This window comes from Myotis nattereri, assembly GCF_964212035.1.
Source record: "Myotis nattereri genome assembly, chromosome: 6".
In the NCBI taxonomy this organism is placed as follows: domain Eukaryota; kingdom Metazoa; phylum Chordata; class Mammalia; order Chiroptera; family Vespertilionidae; genus Myotis; species Myotis nattereri.
The window spans coordinates 63,274,426-63,294,352 of record NC_138081.1 but is presented as its reverse complement, the minus strand read 5'-3'; the positions used below and the strand labels follow the sequence as shown (position 1 = coordinate 63,294,352).

Sequence of the window (19,927 nt, the reverse complement as noted above, 5' to 3'; positions counted from 1 at the left end):
AGGGCTCAATAAGTATAATATAATTAATGATTATGACAACAATGATTTCCTTAGATATGCAGTACATACTACGTGCCAGGCATTGTGCTGGTGCTGGGGACAGATGGAGAGCAGACACAGGTCTTTTCTCATGGTTAAGAACTTGCTCAGGGAAGAGGAACAAGTAAGCTATGGAAAGCAAAGGGTTACTGCGATGATGGTGAACAGGCACCAAATTCATGTGAGGCCTGGTTAGGCAGGCTCCAATAGCAGTGAGCATTCAACTGAAATCTAAAGAATGCCATCATTTATAATCAAATACTATTATGACTCTAGGAGTATTTCTTAAGCTCTGAGAAGAAATAAAAATAAAGTCTTGTTAACATCACCACTTAACTTAATCAAAATATTTTGCTGACCAATGCTCTTCTTTAGAAAAGAGCACAAATGTTCTTAAAGCCTTGTGACTGTGGCATCATTTAAATATTTACCAATTTTTTTGTATCACTGTGCATTTTTAAATGGAGCTGAACTATTACCTGAAGATACAAACATCTGAAAGTGTAAGTATAATTAAATTGTTAAAGTCTATTAACAAAACAAAACAAGTTTATCGATGTTTATTCTTCAGAGTATTGTGCAAAAGGTCTAAGGCAGCGGTTCTCAACCTGTGGGTTGCGACCCCTTTGGGGGTCGAACCACCCTTTCACAGGGGTCGCCTAAGACCATCGGAAAACACATATATAATTACATATTGTTTTTGTGATTAATCACTATGCTTTAATTATGTTCAGTTTGTAACAATGAAAATACATCCTGCATATCAGATATTCACATGACGATTCCTAACAGTAGCAAAATTACAGTTACGAAGTAGCAATGAAAATAATTTTATGGTTGGGGGTCACCACAACATGAGGAACTGTATTAAGGGATCGCGGCATTAGGAAGGTTGAGAACCACCGGTCTAAGGTGACTCATATAAAACTTGGTGTCCATTATCAGATTTTCTGCAGGTAATATCATTTCTAAAGTAAGAAAGAGCTTGGTTATAGTCTCAAATCATGGGCACTAAGGATGATGCTAACTCTCCCTTTATGGGAGGTCATTTGGAAGGGGTTTACTGGTGGTGAGTGTGGGAGAAACTGCAGTTAAATTACATTAAATTTTCAGTTACTCAAATTGCTCTGACAGTGGTTAGGGACCTGCTCAGCTCCCTGAAGGGACTTAGTTTCAGAGGGAAACTCCTAGCTACAGTTTAAGGTTTCTCACTTCTTAAAGCAGAAAAACTTCTGGGGGTGGGAAGACATACTCCTTGCAAGGCTGTAGGTAACCATAGTTAAGCTGTGCTTCATAGCTGACTAGAAAAACAAGCTGGGTTCCATTCAAGCATTAATTTTAAAAAGCTTATTATGCATTTCTTTGGAAATAATTATAAAACATGATCTATGACACTTAGTGAAATTAGCTTTTAGTATTTCTTGATTTTAGAAAAGTGTTTTTTCCTTTCTCTCTCTAGGAAAGCAAAATTCACCGATACAGGGTGGGGCAAAAGTAGGTTGTCAGTACGTGAAAAACAGAGTTTATTCTTGTATTATTATTTATAAACTATTGCATTATTTTCCATACAAACAACTGTAAACCTACTTTTTTCCCAACCTGTATATTCTGATTATAGGTAAAAACACTGTTTTCTACCATATGGACTATAAATGGCAGGCAGGAAACAAGGGAGATGACATAGGCAATTGTCAGTTACTAAATAGTCAAAATGCAGGCATTAAAAATTTGAGATTTTTTAATTTGGATTGGTTCTGAGGCCAGGATCTTACGCTCAAACTGGCATAGTCTACACATTTGTGGTGCCTACTTCTCATTAGTCATTTTGCAAAGATGAATAAGACAGCTAATAGAGGATATAAGACTGCACTATAAAAACTTTTCACCGCTGCCAGAAAAGTGACTCAATATATATATCCTTTAGATAGATTATCCAAAGACTATGAAAAGTATCATGTTTAAATTTTTATTTCGATATTCTGGATACTTAAATAGTTATAACAGTTTGACTGGCAAGCCAGAACTCACCTTTGAAAAATATTCAAATGGCTACATATTATCAGGGCTCGTCTTTGCCCACAAATTTTTAAATTGCTTCTTTTATATATCAGATTTTCTACTGATTGAAACTCACCATTCCCAAACTCTAAGGCTCTTATCATCAGATGTGCTCACAAATCTCCTATTCTCATCAACAAAAACAATGGTGTTGACAGCTCCCAAATGCCGATCATATTCCTGCACAATTTCTCCACTTCGAATGTCCCACTGTATAAATGAGAAGAGGTAAAGAGGGAAGTGGAGCAGATTTATGAAAACAAAGAAAGATCATAATTATGGAAAGTGGAGAAATAAAAAGATTTCCAACATCATGTTTTTATGAATTTACTATTTTCTACTAAGAAGAGCATCAGCAGTCCCTAAAAGTAGCCAACATTAAACAAGTTAATATTCCTTATTCCATCCCCAGAGACAACATAAACCTCAGGAATCTTAATAAAAATACTGTGGAAAGACTTACTTGCACAATCTTTTTATCAGACATCCCAGCCACAAAGAGATTTTGTTTATCTTCATCAGGATTAAATTTGACACAATAGGGTACTTTTCGGTTAGTAAATCTTGATATACACTGTCCTAAAACCAAAGACCCAAGTTAAAATAGGCAAAATAAATTTGTCCACTTAAAGATAACCCTGGGATTAAGATCTAAAGATTATTTGCTTAATAAATTCTGAGGAAGGGCAACCTGATTGTTCTTTATTAGAAACCACATCATTCCTTCTCACGGATTTTTAATGATTAAAAATACGTTTTTCAAAAGTAAATCTGTATCAACAATTGCAGAATAGAGAAAAGTCTCCAGGTGATTATGATGTGCAGTCAGAGTTGAGGACCACTGCTAAAGAGGTTAAGAATAAGGGCTGTGACATTAGAGAGATCTTTGTATGAATACAACTTGGCTACTTATTAGCTGTGTGACCCTGAAGATGTTAAGCCTGTTTTCTCCTCTATAACAATAATAGTACTTATCTCACAGGGATATTTTAAGGATTGAATGAGATACTGAATAAAAGCACTTAGCATAATGCTTGGTGAACACAAAGTGTTCAATAAATGTTAGCATTATCTTTATCCTTAAAACCCAGCAAGATTGAAAGATGGTTCTTTAATTACACAAACTTTTACTAGCCACAATGTACTGATGCAATTCATGTCTGTGAATATATACAACCAACTGGATGGACCATGGGAGTTTAGACCTACATTTTAATCAATTTGGGCGGTTAAATTTAATTCTGTTCATCAGACATCTACTGTGTTTCTATTATGTGCAAGGCTGTGTGTTAGGTGATATAGGGCAACTAAAAGATCAATTAAATAATCAATGAAAGATTTCAAACATAAATTGCATTTGGTGGAAACAAAGCTTCATAGTGAAAGAGCTATTTATTCAGCTGAGCTTCAACTCTACAAAGTGATATAAGCTGATAGTCAATGATAGGAGAATTAGCAGTTAGAGAAGGTACCATTTTGCCACAGACCACCACACACATTTCATTTTAAAATGCTAATTTAGCCCAGCCAGCGTGGTTCGGTGGTTGAGCGTCGACCTGTGATCCAGAAAGTCACAGTTCGATTCCTGATCAGGGCATATACCTGGGTTGTGGGCCTAATCCCCAGTGTAGGGTGCGCAGGGGGCAGCTGATCAATGATTCTCCCTCATCATTGGTGTTTCTCTCTCTCTCCCTCTCCCTACCTCTCTGAAATAAATACAAATATATTTAGGAAAAAAACCAAACCTCCCCCAAAATGCTAATTTATAATTTAAGTATCTATTAGTATAAGTGAGCTCTTACCTGTCTCAGTGTCCCAGAGCTTAAGATACCTGTCGTAAGCTGCACTGAGGAACTGTGTTCCTGCAGTATTAAAGCAGATGTCCCTAACAGCTTTACTGTGACCTAAAGGCAGAGACAATAGAAATGTAGGTGAGGTGAAGTATCTTTATTTAAAACATAAACACCATAAGAAAAATAGCATTAAACAGTGTTTTCTAAACCATCTGTGAGTAAAAAAAAAAAAAAAAAAATCACTGAAACCCCATCCCCTGATTTACTAACTCAGAATAGGTTTTATGTGGGCTTGGGAATGTAGGTGGTTCCCCCTTCAAAAGTTCCTCAGGTGATTCTGATGCATAACATTTAGGTAAGAACCAAGAGAAAAGCTCTAAGTTTTTTTTTTTTTTAAAGTCTGTCATGGCAACTTCTTAACATGTAATATATATAACTGATGACTAAACAGCTAAGAATTTAAGGAAACACAATAGGCCAATTATTGCCAATGAAGGAGAAATGACTGGTGACATTTTGGAGGTTCACTCTGATTACTCACTAACCTGGAAGTAAAAACACAGTGATCTAAACCTCAAGTTCATGAAAATTGTAGCCCTTATTCAGTAACTGCATATTTGCGTGGTCACATTACCAAATTTCATAGAAATAGATTCAGAATCTGACACTAAGCCTTTTTGAAAACAAATATTAGCTTCTATTTTGTTTTAAGATTGCATGTTGACAATAAATTAATTTTACGGTACTTTGTTTGGAAATCATTCTTGCCAGACCAATCAATTCTTTTGACAGTTACAGGGATAAATAAAATATGGCTAAATGAAAGCAGAAACTTTCATATTTTTTTACCACCCAGCATCACCAAGACTGCCAAATACATTAGTGCAGAATGTGCAGGGCAACCACACACAGCAGCCCTGAACCACCACCACCAAATGACCTCTAGCGAGGCACTGTGTGTCACAGCAATTAGGCAATCAGGTATCTTGTCTCTAGCAGGAGTCCAGTCAGAGCTGCTACCATCTTCCTAAGCAGGACATTTTCAGCTTCCCACTGAAAAACTGTCTGCCACTGCAGGGGAGACAAATGGGGACCAAATCCACTACATCTGCAGGAGACATTTTGTTCCCTGTATGCTGCTGAGAGCCTTCCCATGAATCTTCAGGCTGCTACACAGCTTGGACAGTATTTACTTGTGCAGCGAGGCTCCAAAATCATACAGCATTGCAGAACACCTCCTACTTCAATCTAAAAACAGAGCCACTAAAATTCACACAAAAGTGTTTCAATGCAATACAGTTAAATTTGGAAACATAACTAGTCTTCACACAACATCTGACAAAGGCAATAAACCATTCTCTACCAAAAAGGCTAGACTGCCACAAAGCTGTCCTCTCTTTGGCCCTCTTCGTTGCTTCAAGGAGTTCTCTCAATCTCATTCTTTTCTATGCGTTTAGATCCAATTCCTAACCTCTCTTCAAATCTTAACACCTGGGCATCTAATTGCTTACTAGACATTTTCATTTCAAAACCCCAAGGGCAGCCAAAATTCAATGAGTCCAAAACCTCAGCATCATCTTCTGTTTCCTCTCTTGGTGAATAACACCAGCATTCAGCCTGGTGTCATCTGAGAGTCACCTTAGATTCCTGCCTTACTCATCACTCACATCCCATTACTAAGTTCCACTGATTTTAACTTTTGATTCTTTCCTCTCTCTCTCTGCTGCTTTAATTCAGGCTCTCACCATCTCTAATCCAGACTAATGAAATAACCTTTTAATTCATTTCCCTGCCTCCAGGCCTGCTCCATCAAAGCATCCTCCATGTTGCCAATGTGCTCTTTGTAAGTTTCAAACCTGATCATGTTGCTTTCTTGCAAGAGCTGTTTAATGTCTGGCTTCTCAGAGCCCTCAAAAAAACATCATCAGCATCTAAACTCCTTATTAATAGTACATCTGGTCCTCCATACTCTGCTCCCTTCTCAGCTGCTTTTCTCACTTTCATTTTTCACCATATCGTCCCACACCCTGGCAATTCTGAAATATACGTGGTTCCCCCAAAGCAGCATGCTTTCTGACACTTTTGCTTCTGCTGCTCACTCTTCCTAGTTCCCTTTCTTTCTCTATCTGAGGGGACTTACTCCCTCCTCAGGACTCAGTTCAAGTCTGTGAAGATTTTCATTCATATTAGTCCAGGAAAATTATGGTAAATGATGATAAAAAGTTAAACGTTTTCCCAAACAGATTTATAGTCAGGGAGAAAAGAAGTATTACCAATAAATGTTCGCAGACAGCGCCTGTCTCCATAAACCTCCCATAGCTGGGGGGAAAAAACAATACAAATATTAAATTTAATACTAGACTGATAAAACGACAATTTTCAATCAGTAACAACAGTCATATGCTGGCTATATGTGTGCATATCTGTGTGTGTGTACAGGGGATTTAACCAAAGGCATTATATATCATTAAATTCATTGCTTGGTGCTTCCAGTCTGTGTTGCATTGTTTGGACTCATGGACTCACACTCACACACACAGACATTTTAAAACTAAACTCTGAAATCAGATACTGAAAGACACATCAAAATATCACCAGAAATTAGATGGAGCTGATGCAGGTGATTTTTGTTTTCTTCTTGTTCTTTTCTGTATTCAGCATGAGAAAAAAGTTCTACTGATGTAATACTATGAACTACTTTTAAAATAATTGTTATTAAAACTGTCATGTCTATAACATTTTGGTATTTAAAGGCTTTTTTTGAACTTTCCCGAAGTAGCAAGTATTATAGAAGCTGTATTATGAAGCTGTATTATGAAAATGATGATCCAGACTAAAAGGTAACAGGCTCATAATTCTCATCACATCTAAAGTGAATTTATGCAATAGCTTCAAAGTACCTTTATTCTTGCCTGCATCAAATGCAATTCTCAACAGTGTTGCTAGTCCTCTAAAATAGAAGGCATTTCCTGGCCACTAAGGGCCAAGAGGATAAAGTCTCAGTGTCCGTAGCATAACCAGGCAAGGACCTCCCTGGTCCTTTACTTATGACTGAGTAGTCATTCTGTATTTCTCAGATTTTAGGCTCCAGCAACCATGAAACTGCAGTTTACAGTGCACACCATGCTGATTCATTCTATTCACTCTTCTCAGACATAGTCTATGCCCTACCCCTCTCCCCCCTTTACCTAGTTACCTTCCTATTGAGGAATGCTTCCTCTTTGAAACCAGAACGCTTTTTATCTGATCATTAAAATCATAATGAAATTTCCATCCTAAGGGCAGAGACAGTGCCTTAATAACTTTTTATCCTCAGGCTCATGCACATAACAGGTGTCTAATTAACGTTTATAGAAGTGATAGAAATTGTATTCTATGCTGTTTTAATTGGTAAAAGAGATAACTTTCATCTTAATTAACATAGTTTTTAAGAAGTAAAAGTTAAAGGAAATAAGGGTTTTTTATTTCAAACTGTTGACCTGTTATTTTAAGCTCTCAAGTACAGACAAATGCCAAAATGGTTGCTCTCATTAAAAAATAAATAAATAAGTCACCCCTTTATAGATATTGTAGCTCAGTTGGTTAGAGTGTCATCCTGACATGCCAACGTTGTGGATTCAATCTCTGGTCAGGGCACATATAAGAAGCAACCAATTAATGCATAAATAAGTGGAACAAAACAATTGATGTTTCTCTCTCCCTCTCCCTTCCCTCCTCTCTCTGGAATCAAGTAATAAAAACTAAAAATAACATAACAAAACAAAAACTTTCCAAGTCCCAAGAACACTACAGGGTTGATATTTTTGGCCATCATAACAAACCAGACAAACAAGACACAAAAGAGATAAAAACTATTCTATTAAAGATTTTTAAAAAGACTCTCCTATACTCAAGTTGACAGGCACTGGCAACTGAGTTTTTCCTCCCACATATTCTATAGCAGAACATGGGCCTAAAATGAAGTTTTCCAAGACTATAAAAAGTGGGAGGAGCCTGGCCAAGGTGGCTCAGTGGTTGAGCGTGGACCCAGGAACTAAAAGGTCAACAGTTCAATTCCCAGTTGGGGCACAAGTGGGCTCGATCTATAGTAGGGGGCATGCAGGAGGCAGCTAATCGATGATGTTTCTCTCTCATCGATATTTCTGTCTGTCTATTCCTCTCCCCTTCTCTTTCTAAAAATCAATGATATAACACACACACACACACTAACACACACACACACACATTAAATAAATAAATAAAATAGCACAGGGATTTTACAAAAAAATGGGAGAAGAGTCTAGGAGCATTCCTGCTACTTGGTGTCTACTAGCACTGAAAACAAAAAAGATGAATCACATTATTTACTTTTTAGAAATAGGATTTCTATCTTGTATCCTTTTTACCTCCTAAGGTTCTGAGGAACAAATGAACTCCGTTACATATACAAAAATCTCTATAAAAATGCATTGTTAATGATTAAGCATTTATGTGTCTAAAGCCAAAGTGATTAATTACATTCTAATCAGTTATCTAAGCTTAAAAAAGAGGCTAGCCTACTGGACCAGAGAGCCATATCTGAATCAACATGTTTAGAAGCAGTTCATAAACTGCTGCATTCATAGGGCCTAAGAGAAAATAACTAGCCTCTGACTGCCTAACAAATCCAAATTTATTTATAATTAACCAAAAAGATTTAACAGAAGCACTAGTTTTGTAGCACTCCTACTCTCTTACTGAAAACTCACCTTAATTTTACAGTCCATGGAACAAGACAGCAATAAATGGCCTGAGAGAGGAAACAATCTGACAGCACTGACACCCTACGAAAATGTATTACAGTTATCAGTCAGAAGCATTCTAAAATCAGCTAAAATTACACAAGGAAAGGACAGTATATTTTTAAGCAACTTAACTTACTATTTTTCTTCATTCCAAAAATTATACACTCAGAATAAGCTTCATTAGTATTCCAAGAGCAGCCCTTACTGACACTAAACTTCTAAAGATTTGTTTTTTAATCTTTAATATTGACTTCCTCACCCCAAGGAATTCTTAGTCAATCAAGTGCTAATGCCCCCACTCCTCTCCCTTCTTTGCTCTTTGCTAACAGCCATAAATTGGTACTTGGAATAGCACAGATGACAAAGATTATCAACATTTAAAGTTTTTAAGTAACTTGTCTCTTCATTAGTTTAAATATTATCATAGTTTATAAACTAGAGAACATCTAATCTTCTCTGAAAGGTGATAAGCTCAAGAGCCTAAGCAAAAGGACTGCGGCTCTGGTGCTAGGACACGCCCATTACTCACTGACTTGGTGCCCAAGAGGAAGCAAATTGTGGCAGGAACTTGGAGGGAAAGTCCAGGGCTACCATAAGGGGATAGGACACCGAATCACAAATTCTTATGTCATGGCCAATCCAGATAACCTTGAAGACTGAGTCATCACTTGTGACAGATGCATGTGGGTACCTCCAAAGCCTACCTTAGATTTCTCTTCAATTTGACTTCCCTGCTCTATTTTGACTTCCCTACATCTTTACCAGAAATAGTGAATATTCCACATCAATAGCTGAAACTTTATTTTGGCTTCACTACTGTACAAGATACAAAAACAACCAATTTGCTTACCTTTGTGTGTCCGGACCACACATGAATTTGCTTTTTTGGGAGATAACACTTCTCAGGTGGCACAGATGACCGCAGATTAACACCAACATCCTGAGGTATGTGAAGATAGGACCTGCCTTGATAGTCATACATTTCTTTAACTGAAATAAGAAGGCAAAGGAAAGCAATGAACAAATACAAGCCATAGCATGAAATCTATATCCTTAAAATGATAACGACCATTTTATTTATAAAGATATTATTCCACTTTAAGGTTTAGATAATAATACTCTGATGTAAGACCAAGACTAGCTAAAATTTAGCTACCTGAAATCATTGCTGTTATTTACAATTAGAGGTAGTGAGGTAGTATTTTGGAATTCCTAAATACCCAGAGAATAAGTAAGATCAATACTTGTTTTATTCAGTTACAGATTTAGTAATATATATAAAAAAGGACTTTATTCAGTATGATTACAGCGAGGTAAGGAAAAATAATACTTGGGCCATGTGAGTCACTGACAAAGAATCAGAAGCAAAGCAGGGTAAGAAAGAAGTTAAAACAAACAAAAATAATACCAGCTATCATTTTTCCCTGCTTTCCTCTCTTATGCCCTTCTAGGTTCCTTTTCTATTCTCTTTTCTACTTTCAACACAGACTTTACAATAAATTAACTTGTGGGAATTAAAAGACATAGTGTAAATAAAGCATTTGGTAGCATGTGTGGCAGAGTAAGTACTAAATAAACGTTGGCTGTTATTGTTATTGTGGCTGCAGGACCACAGTGCTAAATGAACTCCTTGGGGATAAAAACTGGAACTTGAGAAACCAAATAAGGCTTTATCAAACCTAAATATTGATATGTGATATAACATTAGAATAATCAATACTATCAGTACTAAATTATTCTTTCCAGTTTCAGATAACCACTACATACTTTAAAAAATATAACTAATTATTAATGAACCAGGTACTCTCTAGAATATTTATAATTTATTTTGGTGTATATGCATTTCCTCCCACAAATCAAAGTGAGTATAAGAATCTTAATCTCCAATCTGTTCACATGAAAACAAGAGTTTATTCTTTTAAAATATAATTTAGTAGCTGTGAGGAGACCTGGAGAATATTTGATCTGTATTAAAAACAAAAGGTTAAAATAAAATTACTGAAGCACTACTGAAGAGAGTCAATTTTATCTTAAGACAAAACATGTTAGACCATTCAGATTTCTTATTTATCATTTTAAAAACTCATTAGCACTAAAAAAATAATCTGTGACTATCATTAATCATGCTATTTCTTATCATCTATTAGAACATAAAAAATGTTGTAATTTTGGGGGGATACAAAATATCCAATATGATTCTTAATATAATGAATGTAGCAGCTGATTCATAAGGGCAATGGATATTATATGAACAAAGAACAGAGGGAATATCTGAAAGTTTATCATAAAAATGAAGAAGCATAAAAAATATATTACCATGTAAGATGGTCTTTTCCTCCCCAGGCTTCTCTTCTTCCAGTTTGCCTTTTTTCTGCCTCTTTGCTGTGATTTCATCCAATTCTTTTTGTTCTTCCTAAGGAAAATAAGGAGTCAACTTTAAAATAGATGTCCTAGGACCCTATCATGGCCAAAGGCGGCTATAAATTCTTTATAATGAGGTCCATTTTTTGCTGAATCAATAGCTTTAAGTATGTCTCCCAGGATAACAATCTCAACTCTTCAACAGATTACAAAATGATATTAAACACATAATGGGTACTAGTTAATGATTTTAAACTTATTTTATACAAAACCCATCCTGGAACACCTAAAAATAAGTTTAACATATTACGTTAATTATGCAAGTGAAAGGATAAGGCAATTAGAAAGCCTAATAGCAGACAGGAAGCTGAATTTTAGTGCACAGTGTTGTTACATAGTCATAAGAATATAAGCAATGTCAGTAGATTTGTGACACAACTTTTATGGAATGAAAATGGGGTAGTAGAAAATCTTTATCTACAATAACAAAGACGTTGACAGATGAAGTCTAAAATAAAGAAGTAGTAGCATATGTATGTTATTGAGTTATATTAATATAACAATATGCATGTTATTGGATGTGAGATACAGCTAGAATAAAAATTTCATGAGAATAGGATTTTCTTGATCCTGTCCACTGCTATATACCTCAGACCTAGAACAGTAATTGACTCATAGTGAAATTAGGAGGTGGGGAGGAAAAGGGTAGGGGTCTATTGCTTTACTTCATAGTAGAATTAAAAAAAACACACAATATAGATATGTTACTTAGTTAAAAATTTTAAATAAATAAGTAAAACCTACGTCAATTCTAAAATTATAGAAAGGCTGATTCTTTAGTTACTACCTGAATATCTAGTATCAGAAGAACAGCTACCATGGCAGCATAATAGCATTATCAAGGTGATTTTTATTAAAAATTGTTCAATATTAAATTACAATGAAACAGTATGGAAGACAGTAAGTCAGAAAAAAATGTAAGTAAAACTATTCTAAAGAAAAACAAATCTTACTCTATTTTCTCAATTAAGCAAGACAGAGAATTTTAATGAGTCATTTGGTTCTCTAAGGAAACCTTATTTATTAATATAGGTTTAATAGCACTATAGCATACACCTGAATTGACAATGAAAAACATCAAAGCTTACTTCCGAAGGTTTGGCTACATCTTTTTCATCCACATATTTTGCCCATGGTCCCAGAAAACCATCAATGTTAGATGCATCATTTTCTTTGAACTTTTTCCTCTTTTCTATTTTCTTCTGACCAGTTTCAAACACAGTTAAACCTATATTTAAAAAAATAGACATCACAAATATAGACTTTTCTAAAGAAATAGGAGCATATATATAATTTTACTTTATACTATTCATGTGACCAAAAATCTATTAAAAAACACACAATAAAATCTATATAAATGTGCCGGATATACAAATATATAAATGTGTTAAGTAATACAAAAAGGGATTCAGTGTTCTGGGCAAAGAAATTTTCTAACACTGTAACATTTGCAAATTCTAATATATGTAAAAAAAGACCAGCTATGGACACAATCCTTTTAATGAATCAGAGACCTACATTAGCGGATTTTACCACTTTTTGAGAAAAACGGCAATTTAATCTTGCTATATTCTGTTTTTTAATGAGCCTTTTATGAAAAAGGTTCCAATGAGCTGATGAGCTTTAAATTAGCATTTAGAATATGACACTTCGCCTTAGAATAACACAAAATGAATGAGCACAAATATGTATTTTAAAATACATTAAAAAACTCAACATTCAGCTCTAGCTGGTTTGGCTCAGTGGATAAAGCATCGGTCTTTGAACTGAAGGGACCTGGGTTTGATTCTGGTCAAGGGCACATGCTGGGGTTGTGGGCTCGATCCCCAGTGTTGGGACATGCAGGAGGCAGCCAATCAATGATTCTTTCTCATAATTGATGTTTCTCTCTCCCTCTCCCCCTCTGAAATCAATCTATAAAAATAAAAGCGTAATATGCTAATTAGACCAGAAATCCTTCTGGACGACATTCCGGATATTCCGGATGAAGCTGTGGCAGTGGGGGCTGAGGCAGAGGTCCCCGGCCGCCACACTGAGGCAGAGGCAGAGGCAGAGGCAGCCGCAGACGCAGTGGCGGCGGGGGCCAAGCCCCTTGCACAAATTTCGTGCATCAGGCCTCTAGTAAAAATATATTAAAAAACAAAAACTCAACATTCAAAGCAACTCTTCAAAGATAATCTACACAGGCAAGCACAATAAGATTTTTTCTGCTATTAAAATGTAGCTTGACATTAGTGTTGAGAAATAAAATGATAAAATCAGCTATGCATTAATTATAATTTACTGAATAATTTCTACGAGGTTGGCAATGTGCCACGTACTCAGAACAACTTCCCAAAATAGGTACAACTATCTTCCCTAGTAAGTGGCAAAGCTGTAAAACTGTAATAGTTCTAAACTGCAATACTATTGTCTCAACTTAAAAGAATCAACAGCTAAATAAAATACTAGTTTTATTCCTATTGTCTAAAGTCAATCTGCCATACAGTAATTATAGGTATAAGTAATTTCAAATAACTTACCTTGATTTTTTTCAGCTTCTTCTACAGAACCAATATATTTAGTAGTTACTTGATTATCTAATGAAGGGTCCAATGCATAACCTGAAAGGAAAAAAGTAGATATTTACCGACTTCATTTTTTGCCATTTGCAATTCATTTTAATTCTATACAAATATACTCATTTCACATTTTCTTCCCCAGATGTCAAAAATACTCTCCTTAACTTTGAGTACCAATCCTTCTTTCCTGAGTTTTGTTTCTATTCAGAACAATTAATCTCAGGCTGGACCATGAATGACTTCAGCAGAGTAAGAAGTATTTCATGGGATGAAGCTAGCACACTGATATTATATTATTATTAAGGTACCTTTCATCCAAAATATCCAATTGTAGTCTTAAATTTTGGAAGAGCTTAAAATTATACATATATCAACCTGGCCTGTATGATTCAGTTGGTTGAGCATCATCCCATGCACTGGGAGGTCACCAGTTTGATGCCCAGTTGGGGCACATGCCCAGGTTTTGGGCTCAATTCCCGTGCAGAAGGTAGTCGATAGATGTTTCTATCTTTCTCTCCCTAACCCTTCCTCTCTCTGAAATCAATAAAAATATTCAGAAGTTTAGAAACTCTTTTTCTTTTTGGTAAACACATAATACATGGCTTAGTTTATCAAATTATATAAACTACTGAATAACTTAAAAATAGGGTAAGACGAACTAAATAAAATCTAGCTATTTATTTTGAAAATCCCATCTCAGTAAAGATAGTCTGCCTTCTCAGTTTTAAAATAATATATTTCTACTTTATAAATCACTATTTGCATTTCCTTGGTAAGAGAAGGATATCAAATAGCATATGAATACACTCCTTCCACTAGAAACAGAGTACAAATAAAAGACTACACATAAATGTGGTCTCAGTGGCTTATAGAAACTTAAGGGGAAAAGTCTATATTAACTCAAATCAGTTATTTTCAAGTAGGGGTGCTAGTATAATAAATGTTTGGTAAGATCAGTTTTAATAATAATCTAGCATATTCAAAAAAGAGAGCTAGATCATTAATTAGTCTATGGCAGGGGTCCTCAAACTTTTTAAACAAGGGGCCAGTTCACTGTCCCTCAGACCGTTGGAGGGCCGGACTATAGTTTAAAAAAAAAGCTATGAACAAATTCCTATGCACACTGCACATATCTTATTTTGAAGTAAAAAAAACAAAATGGGGACAAATACAATATTTGTATTTGCATGTGGCCCGCGGGCCGTAGTTTGAGGATCCCTGGTCTATGGCTTACAACCCATGTGAACTATCATGGAATTCATAATAGTAACAGACTATTTTTAAAAAAAATATATCTTTATTGATTTCAGAGAGGAAGGGAGAGTGAGAGTGAGATAGAAACATCAATGATGAGAGAGAATCCTTGATAGGCTACCTCCTACACACCCCACACTGGGGATCGAGTCCCCAACCCAGGAATGTGCTCTGACAGGGAATTGAACCGTGACCTCCTGGTTCATAGGTCAATGCCCAACCACTGAGCCACATGAGGTGGGCCAGCCTAATTTTTTTTTAAGGGCACATCTTAGTGACTATAGTTAACATTTAAAATTTCCCAGCTAAAGATTAAAAAGAACAAAGATTTGTTATCAAACATACTTTTCAAACAAGCTAAGGATATAAGTGCCCACCTCACCCTCATGATATGCTTAGTATAGAACCAACCACCTGGCTATTAGCTAATTTGCATATTTTTTTCAGTATTTAAAATTTGTTCTTATCTGGAGGAGAGAGCTTGATGGCAAAAAAGCAGCTACAGAATAGAATCTGTGAAAGCACAGGTTCAAATTACATGAGTTACTTTATCTTTCATCTCTCATGTACAGAATAGTGTTCTGTAAATGATGTATTTTTTTTTAAAATACATTTTATTGATTTTTTACAGAGAGAAAGGGAGAGAGATAGAGAGTTAGAAACATCGATGAGAGAGAAACATCGATCAGCTGCCTCCTGCACATCTCCTACTGGGGATGTGCCCGCAACCCAGGTACATGCCCTTGACCGGAATCGAACCTGGGACCTTTTAGTCTGCAGGCCGACGCTCTATCCACTGAGCCAAACCGGTTTCGGCTAAATGATGTATTTTTAAAAATGAGACTAGATAAGGCTTATATAAAATTTAAACAACATACCCTAAATTTAAAAATCCCCATCTCAATCATAAAAACGTATTTAGAGTGTCTTGAAGGAAATTTATGTCTTTAAATGACACTGCGCTAAATTTGCAGGGATGAAGTAGGAGGCAGAGGGAAAGGCAATCCCTGGTCCTTCCTGTGTTAGCTGTGTAAATACCAATCCCCAACTCTGGCCATAGTCTTGTTTCTGAGAAAAGGAACTTACACTCTACTCCTTTTCCATCCTCTGTGGTAAAATCTTTATAGCTACCATCACCATTACCACTACTGCCTCCCACCCTGGGTAATTAGGAGATAAAAGTATTTTCCTTTACAAATAAGTTAAATATTTAGCTATATGTCTTACTAGAAGTCAGCTAGTGACAGAATAAGACATAACTCTAACAGTAAAGAATTTCAGTCCAATTCGTTTTTTATTATTCTATGTCTCAAATAAATGAATATATTTGCATTTTATTTCTGAAATATTCTCATCTATCTTTCTGAAGCTTATTTTCCATTTTATCTTTTTAATGGAGTTAACATCTACTTTTTTCATTTGTAGTTTTATTTGAAATGGCTATCAATTTTATTATTTATCCTAAAGTAATTAACTCCAATATCTGAATAGGTAAGTGAGGATAGACTATAAACAATTTGCAAAAGAATGGTTACAAATACAAATACTAAAAGATAGTGAGGGTTCAGTTCCAGACAATAATGGGATATTTTAATAAAATGAGTCATAATCTTTATGCCTGTGTAGGGTCTTGTCTTTAATTTGTAAAAAAATACAACATCTGTGAAGCGCAATAAAATGAGGTATGTCCTAGGAAAAACCTTCAACCTTACTAGTAGTCCCAAAGAATAAATTAACTAAGAGATATAATACTTTATTTATCAAATAAACAAAGAAAAACAATCATATGGATCTTGGGTAAGGAGAAATAGGACTTCCGTGCATGGTGGTGGCCCTATAAGGTGGGAGAATGCTTTTGAAAAGCACTTTGACAATATAAAACAAAAGCTTTAAAAACATTTATATTCTTAGACCTACTTCTGAGAGCTCTTTTTAGAAAATAATGAAGCCCAGATGGCATGGCTCTGTTTGAGCATCAACCTATGAACCAGGTGGTCATGGTTCGATTCCCAGTCAGGGCACATGCCCAGATTGCAGCTCGATCCCCACTGTGGGGCATGCAGGAGGCAGCGATCAATGATTCTTTCTCATCACTGATGTTTCTATCGCACTCTCCCTCTTCCTTCCTCTCTGAAATCAATAATAAAAATATACTAAAAAAAAAAATGAGAAAAAGTCGAAGTTTTATGGACAAAGATATTCTCCATCATATTAAAAAAAAGAATTTATCAAACATACTTTTCAAACTTTAAAAAAGCATTTTACTGCAATTCAACATATACATTACCACATTTTTTTGTTGTTAAATCCTCACCCAAGGATATTTTTCCACTGATTTTTAGGGAGAGTGGAAGAGAGAGGGAAATACAGAGAGAAATATCGATGTGTGAGAAACACATCAATTGGTTGCCTCCTCTACTAGCCCTGACCAGGGCCCAGCCGGTGAGGAAGCTGCACCCAGGGTACATACGGGCCCTTAACCAGAACTGACCCCAGGACCTTTTGGTCTGCAGGTTGATGCTCTACCCACTAAGCCAAACCGGCTAGGGCCATTACCACATGTTTAACAGTGAAAACTGGAACAAACTTGAAATCTAAATGATACAAGAAATTTTTATATAAATGATATCTTCATTCAGTAGAGTATTTTAAAAAAATCATTTAAAAAGGTTAATAAAGAATTTCTGATACTGAAGTGAAAACTAAGTTATTAATAATGTGGTGAAACTAAAGGTGTTTAAATTCTATTCTCCATTTCCACAGACTGGTATAGAGAAAATTCTGGGTGAACGTAGAAGAAAGGGAAGAGACCTCATTGAGAAGCCCCCCAGCAAGGGAGCAGACCAAGAATCCAAGAAGAAAAGGGAGGAAAACATGATGAAAGAATCACACAAACCATTGACAGTCTAAAAAGTCAGGATAAATACCATAAATGGGAGCCAAAAGCAAAACTGTAGAACAAGTGTACGGGATGATACAGCAAATGAGATTATCTGCACCGATAAGGACTCTACAGGTGGGTTCTGTGACAAACTAAATGTACTGTACAGCACCAATCTTCCAGGAATAATACACTTAGATTATAACATTGCTAGGACTATTCAAAAATGGGGGAAAAAAGTATATTTGTTTTATACTCCAGCTGAGTTATAGAGTGATAAATATAAGACTTAGGTAAAACTGAATTTAAGTGCAATCTCCTTTATGTCTTGTAGACAACACCAATTCAAGATAGAAGGTTTGCTCCTTGGTACTTTGCAAATGAAAGTTCTCAATCTTATATTCCATGTATAAGAGCAAGAGAACACTTTCTCTCACTACCTGAAAGGAATCACTACCTGAAGTTAGACAAGAACTTTCTTGAGAAAATTACATGACTTTTAAGTTAATAGAAACTATATTTGCTTAATACTTGGGAGTAAAAAAAAAAGAGAGAGGGAGAGACTGCTAAACCTGAAATTGACTAACTAGTTTATTAAGGTCAAACAAACTGCTCTCAGTTCTAAGATTATCATCAAAGGAGACAAATGATAATGTTGCTTTGCAACGGGTCACTCCCTTTATAATAGGTGCCTAATATAGGAAAGCTACATTCACTTTTTTGTCTTAAACTCACTAAATAGTTCAACCTGTGTCCTAGACCAGCCCCTCCTAATGGGAGAGGCAAAAAACACCAGCTATTTAAAAAAAAAAAAGTAAGCCTGGCCTGTGGCTTAATGGTTGAACTTTGACCTATGAACTAAGAGCTCAGGATTCAGTTCCTGCTCAGGGCACATACTCAGGTTGCCTGCTCCATCCTCAGTGGGGGGCGTGCAGGAGGCAGCCAATCAATGAATTCTCTCTCATCATTGATGTTTCTATGTCTCTCTCCCTCCCCTTCCTCTCTGAAATCAATGAAAATATATTATTTTTTAAAAAGTAAGGCTATTTCTAAATCCAGGTCTAAAGCCAATTCAATAATTTTAAATGGTTACTCTTTTTCTACAGGATAATTTAAGGAAGAAAGTAGATATCGGTATAAACTTAATTACTTTTTTCTTGTTTTGTTTTAAAGAAGTCTTAAGGTATCTAAATGTATTGCTTAAGGACCTTCTAAAGTGTAAGAAAATATTTAACTCTATTTTATTATAGGCTAAAATATAATAAATTCATGATGCAATAGAGTTGATTTTTGTGTGCTACATATGTACTTACATGGATCCCTTATACAAGCAATGAGTACAATGTATTTATACCTATTTTTTTGGACTGGAAGTTTTCTAGGTGATTTTAGAGGTATACAGTTAAGACAATTATAACCTCACCATGCTGAAATATTTTATAAATGACAATCTTTTTTTACAACTAGTTTCTATGACTACATTGTGATAAATAATTAAGACCATTTGTACTAAACTTCTCAACTAAATTTACAGTGAATGTTTGCATTACTAAATATTTAAAAAGTAACTTTCTAACATTAAAATATAATGTAAATTATGATACAATCAATGGATTATTACATAGCTCTTAAAACGGATAAGCTTTGAGATTATAAAGTAACACTGAAAATGCTTATAATAAAATATTGAATAAAAAAGTGAGATGCAAAATTTTCAGTTTAGAAAGATAACAGCTCTGTAATACAAACATAAACATGAAAAAAGACTTGGAGGGATAATATCACAATGCTGAAAGTAGATATTTTAGTACTAGAGGCCTGGTGCACGAATTTGTGCACAGGTGAGGTCCTTCGGCCTGGCCAGCGATCGAGGCATATGGGGGGTGGGGGGGGGGGTAGCCGGCAGAGGGCAGGTACCACAGGTGGTTGGCCGTCTGGTTGGGGGGCTGGCCAGCTAGGGGGAGGGACCACGGGAGGTTGGTCGGCCAGGGGGAGGGGCCATGGCAGGTTGGCTGGCTGGTGGGGGGGAGTGAGGAGCCACAGGAGGTTGGCTGTGGGAGCGCACTGGTCGACCAGTCATTTGGTTGTAATGGTCGCTTAGGCTTTTATATACAGTAGGCCCTCGGGTTATGTCAGAGAGAGATCCATTCCTACGGC

The 19,927-nt window shown here is 35.8% G+C and overlaps 1 protein-coding gene across 1 annotated transcript in view; it reads right to left on the bottom strand.

The window, feature by feature from the left end:
* CDC40 (cell division cycle 40) overlaps positions 1–19,927 on the bottom strand; it is a 53,944-nt gene that overhangs the window by 9,109 nt on the left and 24,908 nt on the right. Inside the window, exons 4-12 of the mRNA XM_081094032.1 lie at positions 13,597–13,677; positions 12,163–12,302; positions 10,970–11,066; positions 9,504–9,643; positions 8,618–8,692; positions 6,164–6,209; positions 3,900–4,001; positions 2,561–2,676; positions 2,174–2,307 (exon numbers count right to left, since the gene is read on the bottom strand). Of these exons, the coding sequence (XP_080950158.1) occupies positions 2,174–2,307; positions 2,561–2,676; positions 3,900–4,001; positions 6,164–6,209; positions 8,618–8,692; positions 9,504–9,643; positions 10,970–11,066; positions 12,163–12,302; positions 13,597–13,677 (931 nt within the window). The remainder of the gene's footprint in view (positions 1–2,173; positions 2,308–2,560; positions 2,677–3,899; positions 4,002–6,163; positions 6,210–8,617; positions 8,693–9,503; positions 9,644–10,969; positions 11,067–12,162; positions 12,303–13,596; positions 13,678–19,927) is intronic.